The sequence below is a fragment of the Plectropomus leopardus genome, chromosome 20 (genome assembly GCF_008729295.1).
Source record: "Plectropomus leopardus isolate mb chromosome 20, YSFRI_Pleo_2.0, whole genome shotgun sequence".
In the NCBI taxonomy this organism is placed as follows: domain Eukaryota; kingdom Metazoa; phylum Chordata; class Actinopteri; order Perciformes; family Serranidae; genus Plectropomus; species Plectropomus leopardus.
The window spans coordinates 15,694,920-15,717,459 of record NC_056482.1 but is presented as its reverse complement, the minus strand read 5'-3'; the positions used below and the strand labels follow the sequence as shown (position 1 = coordinate 15,717,459).

The following is a 22,540-nucleotide window of genomic DNA, read 5'->3' as shown; positions in this document are numbered from 1 at the left end:
CTGCAGTTAATCAGCGTCAGCAGTTGCATATAAACGGGCACTACACATTCATAATAATGCACCTACAAACACTCGCGCAGGCACACAATACATGCATGCACATACACATCTCCTATCTATTCTCTCCAGTGCTGCTGTTTGTTGTACACCCCCCCCTTCCCTCCTCTCCCCTTCTCGTCCTCCCCTCCCTAGTCACAGCTCACTGTCAACAGCGCAGGATTAGGAGCATTTGACTGGCCTGTTGCTAAGCAACAGTAACCATGGCAACTGATTCATTATGAAGACGGGGATGGGACAGGGAAAATGCATCAGGGAATGGGTTGATGGGTAAATGCTGTATTGTAATTATTATGGTGTCTTTTCTGTCTCGTGTAAGCTGGTGCATTGAAACTGAACCGGTGTCGATCTGCTCGGGTGAAGTTTGTTTTCTGCTCATAAGACGTTGTATGGATTTTTGAGGGCTCACTGGACACAACAAGGTGTCATTAAAAAAATGAAACTTGTTCTTCTAATGATGAACCTTCACAGCAAAGGGTTTGTGCATATGACTGATTTCCAGAGCCTTCGTACATACACATGCTCATAAAAGAATGATTTCTTGTTGATTTCGATGTTGAATTTCCTAATGACGGTTATAAAACCAACTAAATTTCCCCACCTTTGGGGGTGCCTTTCAATTTTCTTAAAGCTCAGGTAAGCAGTTTAATTTTGGCTTCATAGAGCAACACAACTTAATAAACTTTGAACATATTGTAATTCAAGTAGTTGGAGAGAAAACTAGACTTCTGCACCTCTCCTTGGCTGTGGTTTCAGGATTTAGAAAATGTAGAAAATGTGACTTCAGCCAATCACAGGTCATTTCAGAGGAAGGGCGTTCCTATTGGATTTTCTACATAAGCACCCACACTTCCCTTCAGATAGTTAAAGCCTGATTCAGTGCAAGAAGCATGCAGAAATAGCTGCTACTCCAGCATTGGCATCAACTGTCCAAAGCAACCCCAAAAAAGGAAGACAGACTTGCCTAAGAGATAGTCTAAAACAATCTGACAAAACGCATGTCAATCGGAGAAGCAGTTAAGAGATGGAGAAAAAATGCTGCTAATAGTTTAGCCGTCTGCTAACACGTCTGCGGCTTCATGTTCATGTTTATGTCTCTAACATAAGCTAGCATTTCGAATCATGGTGTGTCCTTCACCTTATTTGCTGCTGCTAAGACCACCTCGCCAAGAGATCCCTGTTGTGTTGTTTTCCATTAAATAGAAGATATTATTCATGGGTTAGCCCCAGACTTCAAACATGCTCTTCACAAATCATTCTGCTACTGTTGGGACAGAGTTGCACTTGAACTAAGACCTTTGAGTCAACTCTGGTCCAGAAAGTTGAATCAGCAACTTTGTGGTGCCTAATGGGTTTTTTTTTATCCATGGTTTATTTCACATGACTTAATCAACTGTTTTTCATGCATATATACTAAAAAGAATACATTGTACTTATTGACTCAGTTGTGTTAGTGCTGAGGTAAAGAAGGGCAGATATCTTTGCTGGCGGGTTCATGTTGTGCTTGCAAGAGGACAGGAAGGTCTCTTAATCACATGTCAGCGTTTTCATGGAGTCAAAGACTGAATATCACTGATGCTGGGGGAAATAACATCCACTGCTAAGGCAGTATGAACTAATTACAGCTGGCCCTTAACAATGCAGGAACAAACTTAAAACATCATCGTAAAATAGCCATTATTTAGCAATCAATGTAGATGCTGTGCAACATTTTCACTGCAAATGTATTCAACTTTTCTGAGCCATTTCTTCGTGTGAGGTTTTAACCAATACTCATGTCATAGGTAATGCCTTTATATTGCTTTCTTAGGTTGTCCCAGCTATAAGATAGCGTGTTGTGCAACCTACTAAATATGACTTTTTGTTCAGGTTAGTCTGCTCAAGTTCTTTGCAGAAGACAAGGATGTGGTCATGTGTTTGTTCTTTATCAAAAAATCAGTTGAGTGTGCACTTGTCCCATATTTTGTACAAGCTCATCAAACAGATAAAAGCCATTTTCTCAGAAATATATACACATTTCCCCTGAGATCAATCTTCAAAGTATTCTGCTATTTGTAATTTGCTCTAGTTATTGTCAGTATCTGTTTTCAGGTTGAAATGTATAATATATATATTGAAATACATTGGCTTGTCTGTGCTTAGAACATTGTAGCTGGCATATTTTTTGCTATTTGGTGTGGTAGAAGCACGTTTTCTGCCTAAAATACTGTGGGCTTCTAGATCTATTTGAGGTACTTTATTTGTAGGTATGATATATTGGTTTGTTTATTCTAAAGAACTTTATTTGCTAATCAGCTGCTTTTTCTCTTTTGTTTTCTGTATTACAGTAGCTTGTTAGCATTATTCTCTATTTACACCCAAATCAGGGTCAGCATAATGACATTATATACATATCTTATCATATCATTGTCTTATACATTTCTTACCAAGTCGCTCATTGCCTTTTATCCCATATTTTTGAAGGAAATTGCACCAATTTTCTCAGTTTGAATAATTCAATTTAAATAGTTTAAAAAGTTTAAATACTACTACTATAAAGCAGCCCAAAGAAAAGTGATGTCGTTCCAGGTTTCAAAGGGTTAACTGATGTTTAACCCAACTTAGAACACACCAAATTGTGTTTCACTGATGTTATACACCATCAGCTGAAATATCATATAAAAACTGCATACAGAGACACATAGAGTGCACAGATACAAATGCTCTTTCTCACAGTGCAGATGTATTGAGCACATAGAGGCTACACAGTGTGTTAGGTAACAGCAGTGTTGTGTCAGCTGACAGTGGTTATGGAAGTAGGCGGCTCCAAGATGCAGGAATTCACAGAGGAGCCTTCTGTTTTTGTCTAAGGAGCCAGAGCGACATACCTGCACTCAGTCCAGGAACATTTAGATTCGGTATACGGTGAATGTGACTTTCACAATTACTGCTGCATTATCCAGTCTGCCTGATGGTCCTGTAAATGTATGAGGGTGTGGCCTAATGTCCTCTAAGGCCACCATTATGTTGTTTGTATGCTGGTAAGTACAGCCTCTCTTTCACAAATCTGCAGACGCCTTGCATATAAATGTTCAGCCTACATTATACTGCAAGTGACTGTAACATCTCAGCCATGACATAAATTAGTTTCTACTGTATGAGTACTTTGTCACTGACATGTTTAGATATACTAAATACTTAACAAATGCCACATGCATAGTGCTACATATAGTCTAAAATATATTTAAGTAGATTGTCTCTATTGGTCATAATAAGCTCTGCATCCAGAGACACACGTCTGCACAATTCTGCATGTTCTATGCATACATTATATATTGTACATACCTGGGGGCATGAAGACACTGTCACATCTGTTATAAAACCACTGAGTAATGACATTGCAAATTATATAAGGCATAGCCTACTATTTATCATTCTGGCTTTACATGTGCCCTACAAACGCTTCATTTTTCCTACATAGACAACAACGGCATATATAAAGCATCTAAATCTAAAGTCTACACAATGTACTCATACGGCTGACGTCTGGTCAGTCGTCACGCTGGTGCAGTAAATTGTAAGACAAAAAGAGGTTGTTTGAGAAAGGGTTTCATTAGAATCAGATTAGGCAACGTGTCAGAGTCTGGACACCAGAAATCACGGCCAGCATTTATATTATCACTGCTATGTCACAGGTTCACCAAAAGAGGAAACGCTGTTATTGTTAGAACACATAAAACTAAAATGGAAGTCATTAATTCAGCCACACTCCAACCATCAAAAGTGTCAGTATTTTTCAGAAATCCTACTCACAGTCGGTAGCAGGATGGCTGCTCTAACTTTAGGATGCCTTTCATTCTGGTACTTTTGATCCATTGCTATCTTCTTCCTCTCCCATCTTAGAATAATAAAAGTTGTTTTTTTGTAGCACCTGTGAACTCCCATTGCTAAGCAGTGCTTTCACAATCTGCTAATTCTCACAGGTACAGCCTCACACTTTATTCTGTGAACTCAATTAACACCATACTGCATTTTACTCCTCAGACTTTATTTTTAACCTATAAAACTAATTGATTTCATGTTCCAACCTGGCACAATGTACTCCCTGTTTTATCCCGGTAACCCACGAATGATCAGGCCAGTTCAGTTACAGGAATGACAAAGTTTCCTCTGTTCTAGAATTACTTCTTGTGTATAATGACATCAAGGTGAGCATGGATAGTTGGAACCTCTTAAGGGAAAAAATGCGGTCATGCCTGTGAAGAAATAGAAAATAGCTGACCCCTTATAGTTGGTCTAGTCTAAAAAAAAGTGAAATAATATCTGTTGTTGAGATTCCATTATCAAAAAGGCAGTTAAACAAGCAAAAACTGCCCAGCTATTTCAAAACACTCAGATAACAAAGAAGATATGCTATAGATAGCAAATCGTTTGAATTCCTTAACCATGAAGAGGAGATAAACACCGACCGCCCTCTTCATTCAGAAGAGCTTTGCTCCCACATCAAGAGCAAAGTGAATATGTTTCTACAAAATCAATCCATCCATACCCCAAGCCAAAGAACTTTGGTTATGGACTATAAAATTTGGATAGGGCTTTCCAAATTGTTTATAAAGCAAAAGTGAATGAACTGCAGACAAATTATGGAAGGTAATAATTTGTCAAGGGGGGAGAAGTAAAATGGTGAAAAGGGTGCTTAGAGTGGTCCTGGATGCCCTTTGGGGGATATTAGGAAAACTGCCTACTGCAGTTACATCTTTTGCCTTTAATATTGTGAAGGAGTACCTGTTTTTCACTTCAATACAGTAAATCCAATCAACAGTTAGTCTACGCTGTAATGAATGTCTTCCAAAAAAGGGTAGGAACATTTTTGTGGTGTCTGTGGCAAACCTCCAAATCAGGTACAAAAATATCATTCATACAACCTCTGATCCCTGAAATTAGGTAGGCATTTTTTTCCCCACAGAATTAAAGTCATACATTGTTGCATCCTGTAGCTGTGGACCTGAACTCAAGGGTCCACTAAATAGTCCCCTTAGCTTCACACACACATTTCCCGCAATTTTTAGACTCCAATTTTTTTGCATTTTCTGCACCAATTTATGGTGCAGATGTATTAATCTTTGTCAGAATATAAGTCCTCTGCTACTGTCATGTACTTAAGCCTTTGAAACCTCGATCAGCATTTGTTTTTTTGTACTGCACTCTGCCTTTCACAAAGATTTGAACCCAGAGCAAATTGACTCCTTTCAAAAGCATTATTAAAAGGCATTCAGTAACTAGGCAGGACATGTCCTGCAAACTGCAAAAAAAAAAATTTGTTAAAAGTTGTAAGACAATTACCTGAAAAAAAAACCCAACAGTATGTATCACTTCTTTCCATACCCCCTTAAATTCTACACCTGTGTGGGGAAACAGTTCCATTTTTATTTTTATTTTTTATTTTTTTGCCGCTGAAAGTCAATTTTTAAACTCTTAACTTTGTTAAAAACACTATTTTGTTAACTGAAAGTAATCATCAAAGAAGTTTGTAAATTATGACTACCTATAAAACTGTACCACATGTCTGTTGTATTGAAGACGGGGATTCACAGAAAGGAAATGATACTGCAGGACTGCTTTGAGCCCTCTTTGCTTCTTAGAATTATTAAACATTTTATACACCTTCCTTTGAAGGATTGACACCTCACAGCATGTTGCCTTTATTTAATAAAAATAACTGATGTGGTACAAAATATGTAAAACTAATATTTCTTAATACTGTGCACCTAAAAGTTAATGCCTTAAAGTAATTACTTAGACTAGAATCTAGATAACAAGATTATTGGTATCTTAGATCATAGCAGTGAGCCAGATAAGTATTATCTGTCTCCTTTAGAGATGTATTCACGCTACCGAAATTATCTTTGTGAAAGAAAAAAAAAATGTTGCACCTCCTCTCACAAATGGTGTCAAAAGTTAATAAGAGAGAACATTTGTATGATTTGTGTTGATTAGGTTTATATCTTCTTTTTCCCTCTTCAAAAGTGCTATTTTACACTGTGGCTGCTGCTTTTTGAATGCCTGTGTTAGTGCATGCATGTGTGCATGTGCAGTCATTTACTGTTGGTGACAGTGTGGGCGCTCTAAAACAGATTTTTCTTACCGTTTGGTTGTCCTCGTAGAGTTTGAGGTCATAGCCACTTAGCTCGACACAGAAAATGATTGCAGTCACGCCCTCGAAACAGTGGATCCACTTCTTTCTCTCTGAGCGCTGTCCACCCACATCTACCATCTTGAAGGTGAGCTCCTTGAAGGTGAACTTGTTCTCCACAATGCCGGTGGTCATGTCGCGGGACCGTAGGATGTCCTCTACAGTTGGGATGTACTCGAGTGCAGAGATGCGGTCCAGGTCATTCAGATAGTAGGCAGTGTTGTCCTCTAAGTGGTACTCATTAGATCGCTGAAAGCACTCCTGGACCCCTGAGTCAGCCCACAGACGCTTCATGACCCCCAGCAGCTCTGGGGTGATCTCCCCTTTGCTCTCAGCCGGCCCTGTGAGGGCAAAGAGCTGCACAGCATCATAGGCGCGATCAGGATTGTGAAAGTCGATCTTGAGGGTGGTGAGAGCGCGGATTATGCGGGTTAGTGAGTCGATAGCATTGTACAGAATAAGGGGCTTGTACTCCTTGCAGGCCTCCAGGTTGAAGCCCCCACTGTGGATGATCTTCATTTGCTTGACAATGGTACTCTTGCCCGAGTTGCTGGTGCCCAGCAAAAGTAGCTTGATCTCACGACGCTGCCGCTGACTCTCTGAGCGCAAGTGGCGGTCGATCCGCCGCGAGCGCCGCGCTGCTTCCTTCTCCTCCGAGCTCTGACGGCATCCCATGGTCCTCCACCACGTGGTGAGCACAAAGGAACTCGTGCTGCTGCTTGATGGGAAAGCAAATTATAACGGAAGTGGTGACCTAAAAAGGGCCGGTGGAGAGTTGGAGTTGGAGAGGGTTTTCACTCAAGGCAGGAACTTGTCGATGGAGAGGCAGACAAAACTTCACAACCAGACCAATTTAATACTAAACAGGAGAAGCCACCACACAGAGGAGTGACTCAGGAGTATTTCATTCTTTTTGTTCAGGGGCAGTCTGTGAGTCCTGTGTGGGCAGAACCCAGACTTGCGGGATGCCCACACAGCGCCTGGCACTGAGGTTGGACTGCCTGCTGAAGCCAACAGAGCTGGGGTTCATAGCAGGGGCTCCCCCTGAGGAAAAGCTCTGGAAGAGTGCTGGAGAACGTTAAGCGTATATCAGTAGACAAAGTGTTTGGGCTTGATGCGTGAGAATAGCAAAACTCCCTCACTCTCCTCCCACATGGCTCTTGTGGTACGTTGCCCTTGTTTGGCTTCGGCTACCGTCCACCTCAGTTCGATACTGGCCTGCTTTTCTTGATCTTACTGATAAAATCTTTTCTGCTTCCTCTGTGGTGTAGTGTCTCTCCAGCAACTGAAGGCCTCCGAGTCTGCCAACACACAAGACAGAGAAGAGACATGAATGTTTAAGACACTAAAGATCAGTTTCATCACTGTTAGAGTTAAATGTGGACATGAAAGGGTTGATAGACCACAGCAAGCCTGGCTCCCTCCAAAGTTTAAAAATATCTTGACTATCTTGTCTGAAGCTCACTAGTTAACACATATTATGTTTGTTTAGTCCCTGCTTAAACAGGTTGCCTGGTTTGGTACTGCTGTGGGTGTATGGAGACCTAACCTGCATGCACCGACTGCTTCTAGCAACCCACAGTAATGCCAGAGGCACTCTGCATAGATGTGCTTGATGGAAGAATAAACCACAAATGACTGTTTTTGCACCTGTGCAGATTAAACAAACAATATAGAATGTGTCAATTAGAGAACTTCAGCGATGCTGGTAAGCAATTTTTTTAACGAGAAAGGCAGACTTGCTGTTTGCCCCTGCTTCCAGTTTGTATGCTTATTACCTCCTGGCTCTAGCTTTACACTTTTGGAAGTATTTTACTGCTGGAAAGATGATCTTTTCAGAAAGCTAGGCTGTCCAATAGAAAGATGCTAATACGTATTACAGAAAACAGAGATAAAGGACTGCTGCATTTGCTTTTGTTCAAGAGGTTGAAAACCTACTACTTCTGGAATGCACTGCTCCCACTGGTGGGTGACATATGCAGCTTGGTCATTTTAACTAAACCCCCAGGAAGTGCGCTGCACTTTGAGGCATATTTTACATAGTGGTCAAAAGTGGAATTGCACCGTCACGTGATGCCATGGGTACCAGAAAGACTGTTTCTCCACTGACTTACATTGAGAAAAAGACATCTGTAAATCAGTGGATGAATTTCTGTGAATGTCAAAACCTCCGAAATGACTCATTTCACTATCAATATTTAGTCCATTCACTCTGATAACATTTGGAAAGTCTAAAAGAGCCGCAAGTTTAAATTATCTATTTATGGTTTATGTGATGAGCACTGCCTACTTCTACCGTTTCTTCTACCGCTCTCTCGATCCACTTCTGTACTCTTTAACCCCCTTTATACTGCATGTTCAGGCAGTAATATTTCACCATTATGCAGCTTCATCATTTTGTACAAAAGATGCGATTGCAGAATGGGGGTACAGAGTTGCCATTAAACTATCAGTGGCATCTGTGTAAAACAACTGGCATGGGGCTATGGGTGGAAAGGTGTGTGACGTTTTGACAATATGTAATGTGTGCAACCCATCTTAGATTTTAAAAACAGCTAGTTGCACTTATCAGCCTACTCATAAAAGAAGAACAGCAGTCAAAAATGTTCACAAATTGGGTAGACAATGAGAATCAGGATCTCCTTACCCTGAGAACAGAGGATGAGATCCGTTAGCATATATCAGAGAAGGTAAATAATTGTTATTGCTATGTTATGCCATGTTGTTGTTCAGAAAGCGCTGTCGACACCTTTGTTATATGTCACACAACAGACCTATGCTGTTGTGTAAAGCATTATGCCTTTCACGCCTCTTCTGTTTCCACAATACCTGAATGCTATCTAAAATCACACACTGGAGTGACATGATGCCGCCTTTCTTAGGCTCTATGTAAAAATGTAAAACAGGCATAAATAGAGGCTGGGCAGCAGCCCTTTAGCGCAGTCTCCGTGTAAAGGGATTTTGTGTCCATGGCATACGATAATGCAGAAGCACAATCTGTAATTTGCGCAACAGCCCTAAAGCCAGTGAAATTTGAGTTGAAAGATAAGCAGGTAGATCTCGGCGCTGATAGGATGGAGGGAAGTTTACTACAGTTCATTTACACATAATACTAACAATGTTATAACACAAAGCTGGTTGAAAATCAGCAGAATTATCACACTGAGGTAACAGTAAATTCAGTTTCAATATTTCAAATTAATAAAAGCTAACAAAGCAAAAAATATATAAAATTCTTTGCTTAAGTCATCAACTTATGAGTAATCAAGACTTATAATTAGTGAAAGCATATACATTCACACTGCATACTAACCGGCACACTTCCCATTCAAGCATTGCCACGCTACAGTTATTCTGTTTACACTGCCTCTTGAGATTTCAGATCCTAACAGTTACACACCCCAACTCTCTCCCTCTGCAGTCCTGTGTTACCATAGACCCTGAACCATAGTAGACCTCAGCTAACCACGCCTACCCATTTAACAACACCACTGCACGCACACACACAGACTCATTATATACACAATCAAGGTCAAACGTAGAATCAGGCCGAGAAACAAACTACTCCACTACTCGAAAGGAAACGGATGCAGAATTAGGACATGTTTTCCTCATAACCAATAGCATCTTCTGCTATTCACACAACACAGCACATCTGACTGTGCGCTTTGTTTGGTTCATTGTACTCTCAGAGCTACTCAGCAAAACAGCATCAGAAGAAATTATTATTTACTATCACAGTGGAAAATAACAGGCTCAAGCCAGCAGGTGCCTCTCATGCTTTCATACCAATGTAAAGCCCCTTCTCCTTGCCCAGACATCTGTGCTGTTATCCTTAAGATTTTACACTGTGATTCGAAAAAGAAGGTTTGACTCTGCTCCTGTTTTGCTGGTAAAGAGGCAGCACTTTAACTTTAATAGAAAAAATACTGAATTCTAATAAGTTCGGGTGAATTCAAATAAAATGCTGTCTGATAGTATCTGATGAATTTAAAGCAAAAGCAAATTTGGAGCGGTGAATGCCTGTGGGAATCTGTGATAAATAGATGCACATTGAAACAGGCTGCATGCTACTGGCTGAGGAACAAATATGAAATCACACTGTGGCCTAGTTTTGTTGGCGAAACTATACTCTGCAGACCTGTCACGTAGAGCAAGAGGGAGGAGAGAGAGAGAGCATTTCTCGGAGTGAGTGAGGTCCACTCTTGAAATGACTGAGAGGACAAACAGAGCAGAACAAAGCCATAACAAAGCATCACAACACAAACAGAGTGGAGAGCATTGTTTCCTGGCTCCAGGCACCTGACTACCCTCTGAAAATGGCATAGCCAGCCAAACCGGTTAATGCACATCACTGATTTTGAGAGCCTATGAAACACATTAAAGCCGTTTGTGTGAAGTCTTTTCAATTTGCTATTTCAGAAATATGCAGCACTTGCATTTCCGCACTTTTGAAGTCATACCACTTTAGATAATTGCTAAGGAAGTATTGCGCCGGCAGTGCAAAATCAGTGTATATTATTATCACATTAAATTTGTATTTATAATAGTCCCCATTCGATACACAGCATAGAGGAAAACATGGTCTGTTGCTGACCTAAACCCTAATAACTAGAGCAAAATACAGCAGGTAAAAATGCCTGAAAAATAAGCAAAAATTAATTAAGAAAGAGCCTACAGGATAAAAACATGCTTACTCTGTATAACAACTAGTGTAACGTACAGTTGAAATAGCTCTCAATGTAAGCAGCAACAAATAAAACAGCATCTCTATTCCACACCTGTCATCACCTCTGCTCAATAAGGATACACTTCCAGGCTTACCTCCTGTAGTAACTCCTCTCTGTCCTTTTATATGTCCAACCACCTTCCAAAAAACACTGCTACAAGGACATCTGTCCTATCACACATGGTACAAAGAGGAGGCGTGTCACTTTAAGAGTAAGTCAGTGGAGGGAGAGCCATAGGGGCCGCAGAGAGAGGCCAGCATCTCGATGTATCATGAGGGCTGAGGTAACGTGATAGCCAAGATTAGACCCTGCTCAGTCACTCTTCCTTCACAGCTCCTGCTGCACACGGCCCATCAGCTCTCCCAGGTGCCAACCTCCTGTTATTTATTCACTATGCTGCAAATAATTACAATCCGGCCCTTTATTAGAGATGAGTACATGTAGTCACAGTGTGTTTCTGTTGTGTAACGGTCTCTTCTCCCCTGCTGCGGCTGTTGAGTCCACAAAAATGCTATTAAAATTGGGGTCAATCACATTAGATTGAGTGGTAATTTTAATCCATGAGAGGCTCAGTGTTGTTGCTCACACAAAATTAGTTTTAAAGAAAATGCATTAAACAGTTGGGCATGCCAGTTTGGACTCAAAGATAGAAATCTTGCATAGATCATTAAACACACACAGGAGGTGTTTAAATAGTGTGGATATTGCAGCCACTCAACACCTGAGAAGATAAGAAAACCTGTTAAAGTGTTCAGGTAGTCAACTGTATTCAAACAACCACTGAAAACAACATTTAAAAAGAGGAAATGAAAGAGAAAGTCGGGCGTATACGTTCGTCTGTTTGCAGGCTCAGTGAGCACACCAGGTAAATGGTGACAATAAACTTGGTGTTCCAGGTCAGTACAGTCATTGTTAAGCTTATATAGAACATTTCATTGTATCTCATAGCAGCTGTTTTGAAGAGCTACGCAAGCGTGCTAAATCCATTGTGTGTTGCTGTGAAATCAATCTCTCTGTGTGCCACTAAAGACGCATGACTTAGATTAAACTGAATTAAATCAAACCACATAAAATTTAGGGGAAGAATGACAAAAATGTGTGCATTTGATGCCCGCTGCTCACGTGTGTCAGAGATGAGGACAGGCAAAATGCAAAAAAAGCGCATTATCTTTATGAATGAAAAGCAAAAGTGTGCAATGTTAAAAGAGAGGCGAAAGGCATTGGTGCGCTTTCAGTCATCTTGTAATGCTTTATGAATGAGGTGCGCAGGTGTGTGTGTCAGAGCTGTGGTCAGCAGGCTTGCATTTCAGGAGGGATCGGATGAGGTGTTTCAGTGAGAGTAACCCTGCCACGGACAGGCAGCAGGAGGAATACTGCACTTCACAATATCTCAATATATCATAAATGACCGTTGTCTTCTGCTTGGGACAAGCAAGCAATCCTCTTTCCACTTTATTATCCACTTACATCAAAACCAACTAAAGCAGGAAAATGGCCCATTCATCACAGCTAAGCAGGCCAAGGACTTCTGAACAGCAGTCTGGGGATTGGCACCTGTGTTGGGAAAGTGAGCGAGCAAGACTATGTCGAAACCTACCATATGGCCGTGTATGGTGAATGTGCAAAATTTTAATTTATCCGGAATTATTTATAATACGGAATTTATCCGTATTAAATCTTCATATGCAGTATTCTGTAGGGCTAGGAACATAGACTAATCAGTGGCGCCCCCAGAATTTTATCATGGGGTGGCCAGAAGGGGCCACTGAAAATCTTGTCAGCCTTTTCAAGATTGCGGATAACTTGTGGGTAATCGTAGCATCATTTTCATTTAGATATCTTGAGGTGAGAGTTTTAAATTTGAAAATGGAGATGCCAGATGTTCCCTCATTAAAACTAAGCCTAGATTTGGAGCATTACTTTGCCCCTTTCTCAACAAGCTATACCAACATGGTTGGTACCAATGGTTGCCTTAGGTTTTCTAGTTGCATAAGATACCAATAACTAAAACAATGGAGTGCCACAGCCAGAACATGCTGCTGAGAATTTCTTCATCTGTTTATTGTTTTACTTATTAACATTATTTATATTATTTAAATTTTGTTTTGAATCTACCTCAGATCTTTGAAATGTTTTGTTGTTTGGGAAATGCTGTTATGCCCTGACAAAAAATAACGGTTTAAACTACAAATAACAATATGATTTCTTCAGCTTTAACTTCATAATAAAACTTTAAAGAAATAATGATTTGACTTTTTTGGTAGATAATTATTGATATCAACCAATATAACAAATAAAAAAATTAATTGATAACATTTTTAGTAATGTCTCCCAGTCATAAGGGCATCATTCTCGCTGCCCCACTGTCGTATATGTGCCTATTTTTTTTTTTTTTTAAGATTATTTTTTGGAGCATTTTCCCTTTATTGGTAAGACAGTCTGAGATTGACAGAAAAGGTGGGAGAGAGAAGGGGGAATGACAAGCAGCAAAGGGCCACAGGCTAGACTCGAACCCGGGCCGCTGCAGAAGCCTCAGCTGTATGAGGCGCACACTCTACCAGTTGAACTAGAGGTCACCCCATATGTGCCTATTTTAAAAAGACCAACAGTCAATGGGAAGTTTTGTCACTCCCTCACTCACTCACTCACTCACTCACTCACTCACTCTTCGTGTTTGTAGGGCCGCGCCTTCTTTTTGTGGTCCAGCCAAAAACAATGCCACTGTTACATTCAGTATCGTCATTAGGATCGTAGAGAAATGCACATGTATTTATGACAAATATAACCTTGACTATTCAGAACAGTATGGTATGATGGAAATGTGACTCTGATGACTGCATGGTAATTCATACCCATTTGCCCCATGGGTGAGCAGACCTACTGAACTTTGTGTGTCACCATCATTCATGCATTTCCCAACAGACCTTGTATTGTGTCATAAACATGTTATGATATAAATACTCATAAAAAGCGTTATGTTATCTGTGTCTTACTGGTGGACACTGGCAGGACAAAAAGAGGCATCCAAGACTCCCTCCAGCAAACTAACATACAGTACAAGCACACAGAAAAATAAAGACCTCACATGCCTTACGATCAGCTGCACAGGGCTCATGCTCTCTCATTCACAGGCAGCTGTTTCAGTGGCTGAGGGTTGCTTCCTTTTTCCCCCTGGCTGCCTGACAAAAAGAGGTTACTGAAAGATTTAAGGCTGTCTGGTTAATGTCCATATACAGTGTCAGAGTTTTACTGGAATTTAGCTGAGTGAGTCTTACAATAATATCCAAAACCCCAGGAGAGAAACAGTAGCTAATTCCCAGATCTGTACTAAGTCCTTCTATTGTGTCAAGATTAAGTGGTTAGAGTGAAACTGTGATCAAACCTTTGGGCCGTGTCAGATATTTATGAGGTCTTTGGCGACTGTCAAGACCAACTATATGCGATTTTGCAGTTCTGGATTGATACTCTTTGTTTTTCAAAATTGTATAAGCTGTGATAGACTAAGACAGGGATACTCAACCTGCTTTGCTTAGGGGCAACTTTTGCAAAATGACAGGAGGCCAGAGGCCAGTCACAGCAGGCCTATCTATGTTTCTAGGATTTTAGGACATTTCTAAGACTTTAGGATGTTTCTAGGCTTTTGGGGAATTCTAGGATTAATGAAGGTTTCTAGGATCATAGGACATTTCTAGGATTTTAAGGACTTTTCTGGGATTTTTGGACATTTCTAGGATTTTAGGATATTTCTAGGATTTAAGAGGTTTCTAGGATTCTAGGACATTTGAAGGATTTTAGCGTGTTTGTAGGATTTTAGCAGGTTTTAAAGATGTCAGGACACTTTTTGGATTCAAGAGCACTTTTAAGATTTTAGCATGTTTCTAGGGTTTTAGGACATCAGGCACTTAGCTAGGACCTCCTTTCGGGGTGTGGGGGATCCTCCACTGCCCTTTTTTGATAAACAAGCTCAATTTTGATGCTGTTTTATACACTTTGGCACTTTATGTATACGAAAGGTACAAAAAAAATCCCATTGGGAATCATTTTGATTTTATTAGGAATTAGAAAATGGTTGGGGGGCCAAATGGCAGCCTATGGGGAGCCACCTGGCCACCTATTTAGTATCACAAGACTAAAAGACATATAGAAATTAGCCCAGCCGAGCAGAGAAGGCCTTTAAGCTAGAGAAGAGGCCCTGCTGGAGCGATGTTATTCATTTATGTGATGTCACAGAGGCAGTGAATAAGCAATGCATCAGTGAGAAAATCTTAGATGATCAATAGGCATGCTGTACTCAGCTACTGTTGTCTTCAACGTCAGATATGTTCACCTCAAGGTCACAGATGACAGCATGGGCGGATTATGAGAATCTGGGCCTCTGGGAACAAATATGCAAAGGATCCCACCACCTTTCCAACACAGGAGTAAGACACACAGACTCTGTAATGGCTTTGCATGTCTTTTTGTTAGTTTGAGCTGGGGGTGGGAATCAACAGAGGCCCCATGATATGATATTATCAAGATACTTAAGTTACGATACCATTCTATATTGATAACACTCTAAAATGCGTTGCGATATATTATAATATGCGGACTGGGACAACATATTTTGCTATATATTGTGAATTATTGTAATTTATGATATTGCCACTCAAAAAAATAATGCATTACTGTATGTATCGATTTCTTTCCCACCCCTGGTTGTGTCTCTTTGTGGTCATTTTAAGACCAGAAGAAGGGACTTAGTAGCGGGCAGCCCTACAGCTTGATCCTGTGTAAAAAGGGCTTTTGTCTCCCTAATTTTGTGTCTTTTTTTTTGTTGTTTTGTGTCTTTTTGTAGTCCTGTTGAGTCTCTTCTTGGTCGGTATGTGTTAATTTGACGCTTGACATTTTGAAAGTAAAGCCCTCCACTGACACTTTGGGCCCCTAGGTATGTGTCCCTTAGGCTTGTTCAATAATCCATCCATTGCTGACAATTTTTAAGAAGTCAAAAATGGGAATTTGACCAACAGTTGATGATTAGTTAAAAGGACGGAAATGAATACATGGAAAGCTTTAATTCCCAAATGAAGGCATATATAACAGAAAATCTGGTAAACGGATGTTGAGGCAGAGTAATCCTCTTTCACATAGACATGATTGTTGGCATGTTTTCCACACACGGCAGCGATTTGAAATGTACCAGGGAAGAACAGGCCATGAAATTATGAAAATGCACTGAGATGGATTGCACACATGAATAAGGCTGCTGACCACATAGGCGGAGGTCAGGGTGACATTCCCGGCTCTGTGTTGATCGTTTGGAGCTGTGCTGATATTAGTGAGGTAATGTGGAGCATCAGCACTACACACCTGCTGTAGATTTACTGTAGTTTCCATGGACGTTAGCATTTTTTTGAAAGGGATGAGAAATCGAAACTCTGATAGTGATGTTGTTGACAGTTGAAACAAACGGTATCAGAATATGATCTGAGACTGCAAAAACAGTAAACACAGGAAGAGCACTCCTTTTCAAAGAGCAGGCTTTAGTGGAAAAAACACAAAACAATTTCTGTGCCAGGGTAAAATATTGAATATTGACATATATTAGCACTGCTTGGTTGGTCATTGACAAAGCGATCATAGTCTTGCAGCTGTAATCACTGGAGGTTTTTAAATATTTAATCAGCAGCAGACATGTTCTAGCAGCTCTTGCCTTTTCAATAAGCTCTGTAGCTAAATATTCCCAGGACTTCCAATTTTCAATTTGCATATTTTGAAAGAAAATATTCTTTATTGCTTTGTGACTGATTAATGAACCAGCAAATGGAGCCAATATTAGATTCACCTGCAAACACTTTTACAGCTTTCTTGAACCGAAACAAATAAATTGAATCAAAGTATTCTAAAAGAACAATAAGCCATTTATCATATAAATAGGCACAGATGGGGTCAGTAACATCAAGAAAAAGTGATGGATTGCAACCTTACATGAATTAATGTAAATTTACAAGCCTTTTATTGGAAAGGAATGTTGCATTTTATTTTAATTCAAAATCAGTATTCAATTTTGGACATGAGGTTTCAATCTTAGCAGTACTAAACCAAATACTGTATACCACAACATCTTTGTGGCCAATGGAAGGCACATGACTCAAATCACGTCTTTAAAGCTTAAACTCACTTAAAGACTCACTCTGAGCCGAGTAGATACCCAAATGAAAGAAATCTGTTGGAATCAGTGGAATCGGTGGCTAACATCTAGCAACGTTTTTAAAGGGATGCAGCTAGGATCCAGAATAATCAGGACATTTCTCAGCCAGAAGTCCCACCTTAAACAATCAGTATCAGTTTAAGTGTATGCTCTCTCGTCAAAGCCACCAGACTCCACTGACAAAAACATTTTGGCTCACTAAACACAGTAGCTGCTGTTCTACTGATGACTTCATCAGTTAGTTTGTTTGTGTTATTGCGGGATTTTTATGAATCTGAATTAACCCTTGTAAATGCCAAATGCACACAAAAACACAGACAAATTAAACAAGTGAGGCAGAGGTAGACCAGCAACTCCCATGCTCGGTGATGTTGAATTACTGTTTTTCTTAATGGAGTCTGGTTTTGAAGAGAGTGATATAACAGCTTCAGTTCTCCGATGCAAATTTCTGATGTCTGATGGCAAGATAAAGCAGTGAAATTATTCTAAATTTAGCATGCACTTAACCTGATAATTTTAGATTAAAATCAATTAAGATGGGACTTTTTGAGTGGACAAAATATGTTTTACTGTTTCCCTGTCCACAGCAGTACATTTCATAGCTTCTGTAGCAGTACTTCTGCCTGCTTCTCCAAAGTGGCGATGAGCTGATTGACAAATGTAATATATTAACTTTGGATATATACCTCATAAAAACCCACTCAAAAAGATCCAGACTATCCCTTTTAAGTTGGAATCTTGGAATCTGAAATAAGAAAAAGTTATTGAAATAGGCCTTGAAAAAAAAATTTCATAGATAACTCCATTGGCAAATTAGCTAGGAGCAATACAGGCAGTTATATAACCCAATCTTAATTTATTGGGTAAGTCCACTCTCTTGTTAGTGTCCTCTGATTTATTTCAGCTCCAATCTACTTAGGCCTACTGCCTAAGAGTAGAGCCAGAAGGGATCTTAAATCAGTTATGATAGAGATACTGGAAAGAGTACTGGAGATGTTACCAGTCTGGTGAGGTTTTCAGGAATTCCCACATCTAGCAGCTAGTACTGTACACTGTGGGAGCTTTTGATAAGATGGAGCTGGCTACTTTAGCGATTATATCTTAATCTGTCAAAATCCTTTCGCCACCCTAAATGTGGGAACCATGAATACATATAAAAAGGTCCTTTAACTCCTTCGAAATAACCTCATAATCTTTTCACCACACTACGTCAACTGTCTGACAAGATGGTAGCACAGAACAAATGGTTGAAGGCATTTTGAACTGATTGGTAATGGTGGGGAAACAGGGTGGACATTCTGCTCCAGTTTCAAAGCCCTTTTCTTTTATCAGTATTGAACTGCATGTATCACAAAACAGCATTTTTATGGAGAGATTTCTGATTTGTCAAAGGACTGAAAGACAATCATAGGCGTATATCTGCAGGGTGCTACACTGAATGCTTTTTTTGTCCATACAGCTGATATACTGAAACTATAACATTGTGGAATCTGGGACAAAAGGCAGACGGTCACTTTAATGCTTCTAGCAGCAGAATGATGGATCAATGTCATCCCAATGCCAGTTGCTCGCACAGCTCCTGTAGATAACACTATGTCATGTGATGCCTCTGAAACACACACCGTGTCTTGTTGCTAGTTATAACCAAAGTGTATGTTTTTCTTTGCATACCTCAGTGGAATTTAATAAATGAACTCTTCCAAGCTAGGAGGCCTGCGTCTGTGTGATGAGTCAGAGCTTTGTGGTCGCCACATCCTACGTCAGAACCATATGAGATATAGGTCGCAGGCAGAGTAATCCTCAGTACCATTCAACAGTTTGCACCACTTTATGCAAGATTTAGCATTTGATCCTGAAAGAGCTGCAACCAGACTAGCCCTCATTTCTGACAATAATCTAGTCCATTTTTTAACACTAAATAATGTCTCTATGTATGTCATCTGTTCATAGAGTGAAAATTGAACAAGCACGGGACCTTGTCAGTCAGGCTAGGCAAAGGATACCTAGTTAACCACATTTACGCAGGGAAGACACTTTTAAATGGGCTGTCAAAGAGTCTTAAGAATGAGCCTGTCAGCGACTACACTATGTGTCTAGGACTTTTCTTCAAGAAGCCTCCTGGGGGAAGGTGTCTGAAAGCCTCTAATGTCAGATAGGATATTCGCTTCAAAACCATATGTCAGGTGACATTGTATCTAATGGTTTGCCCAGGATACACAATTCAGATTTATTTAATTATTATTGTTAGGAACCATCATCAGATTTTATGCTTAAAGTAGAACTGTTAAGCCCCATTGATAATACCTTTATATATGAAAATTGATATGCTCATTACAAATGTTATAACCATCACATCCTTCATTGTGTTTATTATGTGATTGATACTAAATGGCACTAGAGGGCAGAGTCAAAAGTTTGTGACAACAACAAACGTGGTGATATTGGAGGAGGTCAAAATAATAGATGGTGGTGGTCTGTGAGGCCATCATTACGATATGTGGACAGGGGGTTTTTTCATTGTATCAATGATTCTTTCAGTTACGCCATATTTAAATTTCTTTGTCACATCCAGTGGTTGTGTGTCACTTGAACTTCGCTATACTGCCCCCACAATTTCCAATGGTACTGCTCTGTTTTGTCTGAATCTGTAAGCTTTCAGAAAATTAAAAAAAATAAGCACAGGGTACGGACAGAAAGCTCAATCAGTGTCGGCAAATGTGTCACAAATGAGCCATTAGGGGACTCCTGTATACCCTAATGAAAAAAAAGAATTGAAAAAGAGTAAAAGCAAACTTCAAAATGGTAGACAGCAGACAACCAAATCACCAGTAAAATTATAGTATATTTGTAATTGTATTTTTCTGCAAACTGGATTTAAGTAGCAGATATGTTGACGTATGTTTCGTTGATGTGCGGCTACGTTTAGGCACTAAAACAAAACAAAACCTGATTATTTGGCTTAAGATATGTTCCCAGTTGCTGCTGGAAATGCTGAAATGTGTGGACCCAGGTTTGGTGACACAAACACAGCTGGAAACGCCTTGATTTCTCTGTTTTATTGTTTTTGGGCTCAAACAGTGGTCTGCAGCTTGACAGCTGTCTTGCCAAGGATTCACACCATGGACCATCTCCTTCACCTCCTCATGATAAAGTCCGCTCTTATACATGTAACTGTGTCTTTTGAAACATTGATACAATGTGTATGAAACTTGCAAATGTTACATATCTATGGTTTGCAGAAACATACAGTGACAACATTTTCTTTTGGAAACAGGGCTGACAGACAATGCTAATGACTAGCTGGTTAAATATCCTACAAAAAGAAGGTGGTGGAGACCCAAAAATAGCTAAAAAGAGGAGTAGATATTAGTTTTTTGTTCACTAGGATGCCAGTAAACATGGTGGTATGGTGGTTACTGTGCAGCTTTTGAAAGCTTTATTTTCTCCCCAGTGGCACAGAATTGAATAATGCAGCTTTAAGAGAAACAGTGTTCTCAGCCCAGGACATTTATAACATGCATTAAAGCTGGTTGTTGCTTTTTCCAGCGATGTGTATCTGCCTATTCATTATAAATGTACCAAATCACCTGAGAGTTGAAGCTATGTCCAATATAAGCTAGTAAATTAAAAATGCCTGTCATTGCCTTTAAAAAAATTGCTAGTTCCTAGTTTTTGTCAACTCTGAAATTATCTTTCACAATTGTTTGTTCAACAATTCGTGCTATCACTTCATGTTATCACCACTGACATGCTGTCCTGAATGCAGACTTCAGAGAAAAGACGCCTGTATACTGTACACATGTGAGGACACTACTCATTCATTATGGAAGACAATGCTGGGCAGTGTTCTGCTTTCTACTCCCCCAAAACAGTGGGCTGTTTGGAGGGTGGAGACAGGGGTGGGGGTGGGGGTGAGGTCTCTGTATGCTTGATGCTTTTTCGTGATAATGCTCTGTTTAACGTTTCTGATCTCAATGGCTGTGTCCCCCCTGCTCCAATCCAGCGGGTCACACTGAGTCACAAGGCCAGCAAGCGATGACAATGCCATGTTTGTGCGCAGGCTGAGCTATGGGTAGGCTGTCTGATGTGAAGGGATAAGATGGCACAAGGTGGACACTAGAGTCTCATGTGTGTGTGCGTGTGTGTACATGCAATTTTGTACGAGCAAATGTGAGTACATGTCTGAGTCTTTGGATATCTGTCTGCTCAGATCTGTCGCTGCTGCTGCTGCTGCTGCTGCTGCTGCACACAGACGTTTCTCTGCTTTCATAACAAGAACATTTCTCATTATGGCGTGTATCACGTAGATCAAAATAATTCAGGTTAGTATTATAACCAGTCTAAACTTCATTCAAACACTTCAGCGTTTATATTCATTTGGGTCATGACAGATAAGATAAACGCTTTCTGCAGCAGAAGGAAATTGTGGGTAATGGACACTTTCAGGCTTCTACAACCCACAGGCATTATCTGCAACTGGTGATTTGATAACCGGAACAGGAAAAGGAGAAATAACTCATGCTGCAGCACATGCAACAGCCATTAACCCCCCAATCAGCACTGTAACATAAGCGCTGTAAAGCTGATGATGAAGTACATGCTTAAAGGAATAAAATATCTTACGTATAGCACCAGGGCGTTTACCTCTGCAGATACTGTGCAAGATTTACACCAAATGATGAAATCACAGTCCAGAAAAGCCACACCTATGTATAATTTCAGTTATGTGTAATCTTGCTATATTGCCAAGCTACCAACAGATGCCAGCCAATGATGCCAGCACAGTTTAACTGCATGTATTGTGTTAAGAAGATGAATGTGTGAGGAGGGGAGAGATATGAGAAAATGTCACCTGCTCAACCAGGAAAAGAGAATTATGCTGCATGTTAAACGCTGGAAATCATAACTGATTTCTCCACAGCAATAGAGGATGCTGATATACACTAGCAGCTTCACTCCACTTTCAAGTATTTTCTTTATAAAGTAGAACTGCTCTCCCTTATCAAAACAAGCTAACTGTTGTGCTATGAACTAAGGCTGAGCAATATGGTTAAAAATGTTATCACGTAAATTTTATGAATTGGTTTCTATCGATAATTATCACCAAAAAAAGTCAAATCATTATTTCTTTAAAGTTTAAAGGCTGATTTTTGCTCCAAGTAAAAAATATGTAAATAAAATTTGTTTTTAAAATAAGGAAAAGAAAGTTGAAAAAAACAAACAATGCAAACAAGACTTGGCAAAAAGTGCTTAAAAATAATAGAATTCTGTAACATAATTTTAAATATGTAATTATGATAATAATAATTTTTTTCTTTTTTTTCTTAGCTTCTTTTTCTTTTTTCCCTAAAAATATTCCCTAGCTTTTAAAAAAAATTATTTTCTAAATCT

At 39.8% G+C, this 22,540-nt stretch overlaps 1 protein-coding gene across 2 annotated transcripts in view; it reads right to left on the bottom strand.

The window, feature by feature from the left end:
• The window catches only part of gnaz (guanine nucleotide binding protein (G protein), alpha z polypeptide), a 39,207-nt gene that overhangs the window by 9,334 nt on the left and 7,333 nt on the right, over positions 1-22,540 (bottom strand). The window contains exons 1-2 of one of the 2 annotated variants that reach the window (XM_042509150.1): positions 11,054-11,117; positions 6,182-7,530 (exon numbers count right to left, since the gene is read on the bottom strand). In XM_042509150.1, the coding sequence (XP_042365084.1) occupies positions 6,182-6,904 (723 nt within the window). In that variant the 5' untranslated portion in view covers positions 6,905-7,530; positions 11,054-11,117. Of the gene's footprint in view, positions 1-6,181; positions 7,531-11,053; positions 11,118-22,540 lie in introns of those variants that run through there. The other variant, XM_042509149.1, reaches the window with a different exon arrangement.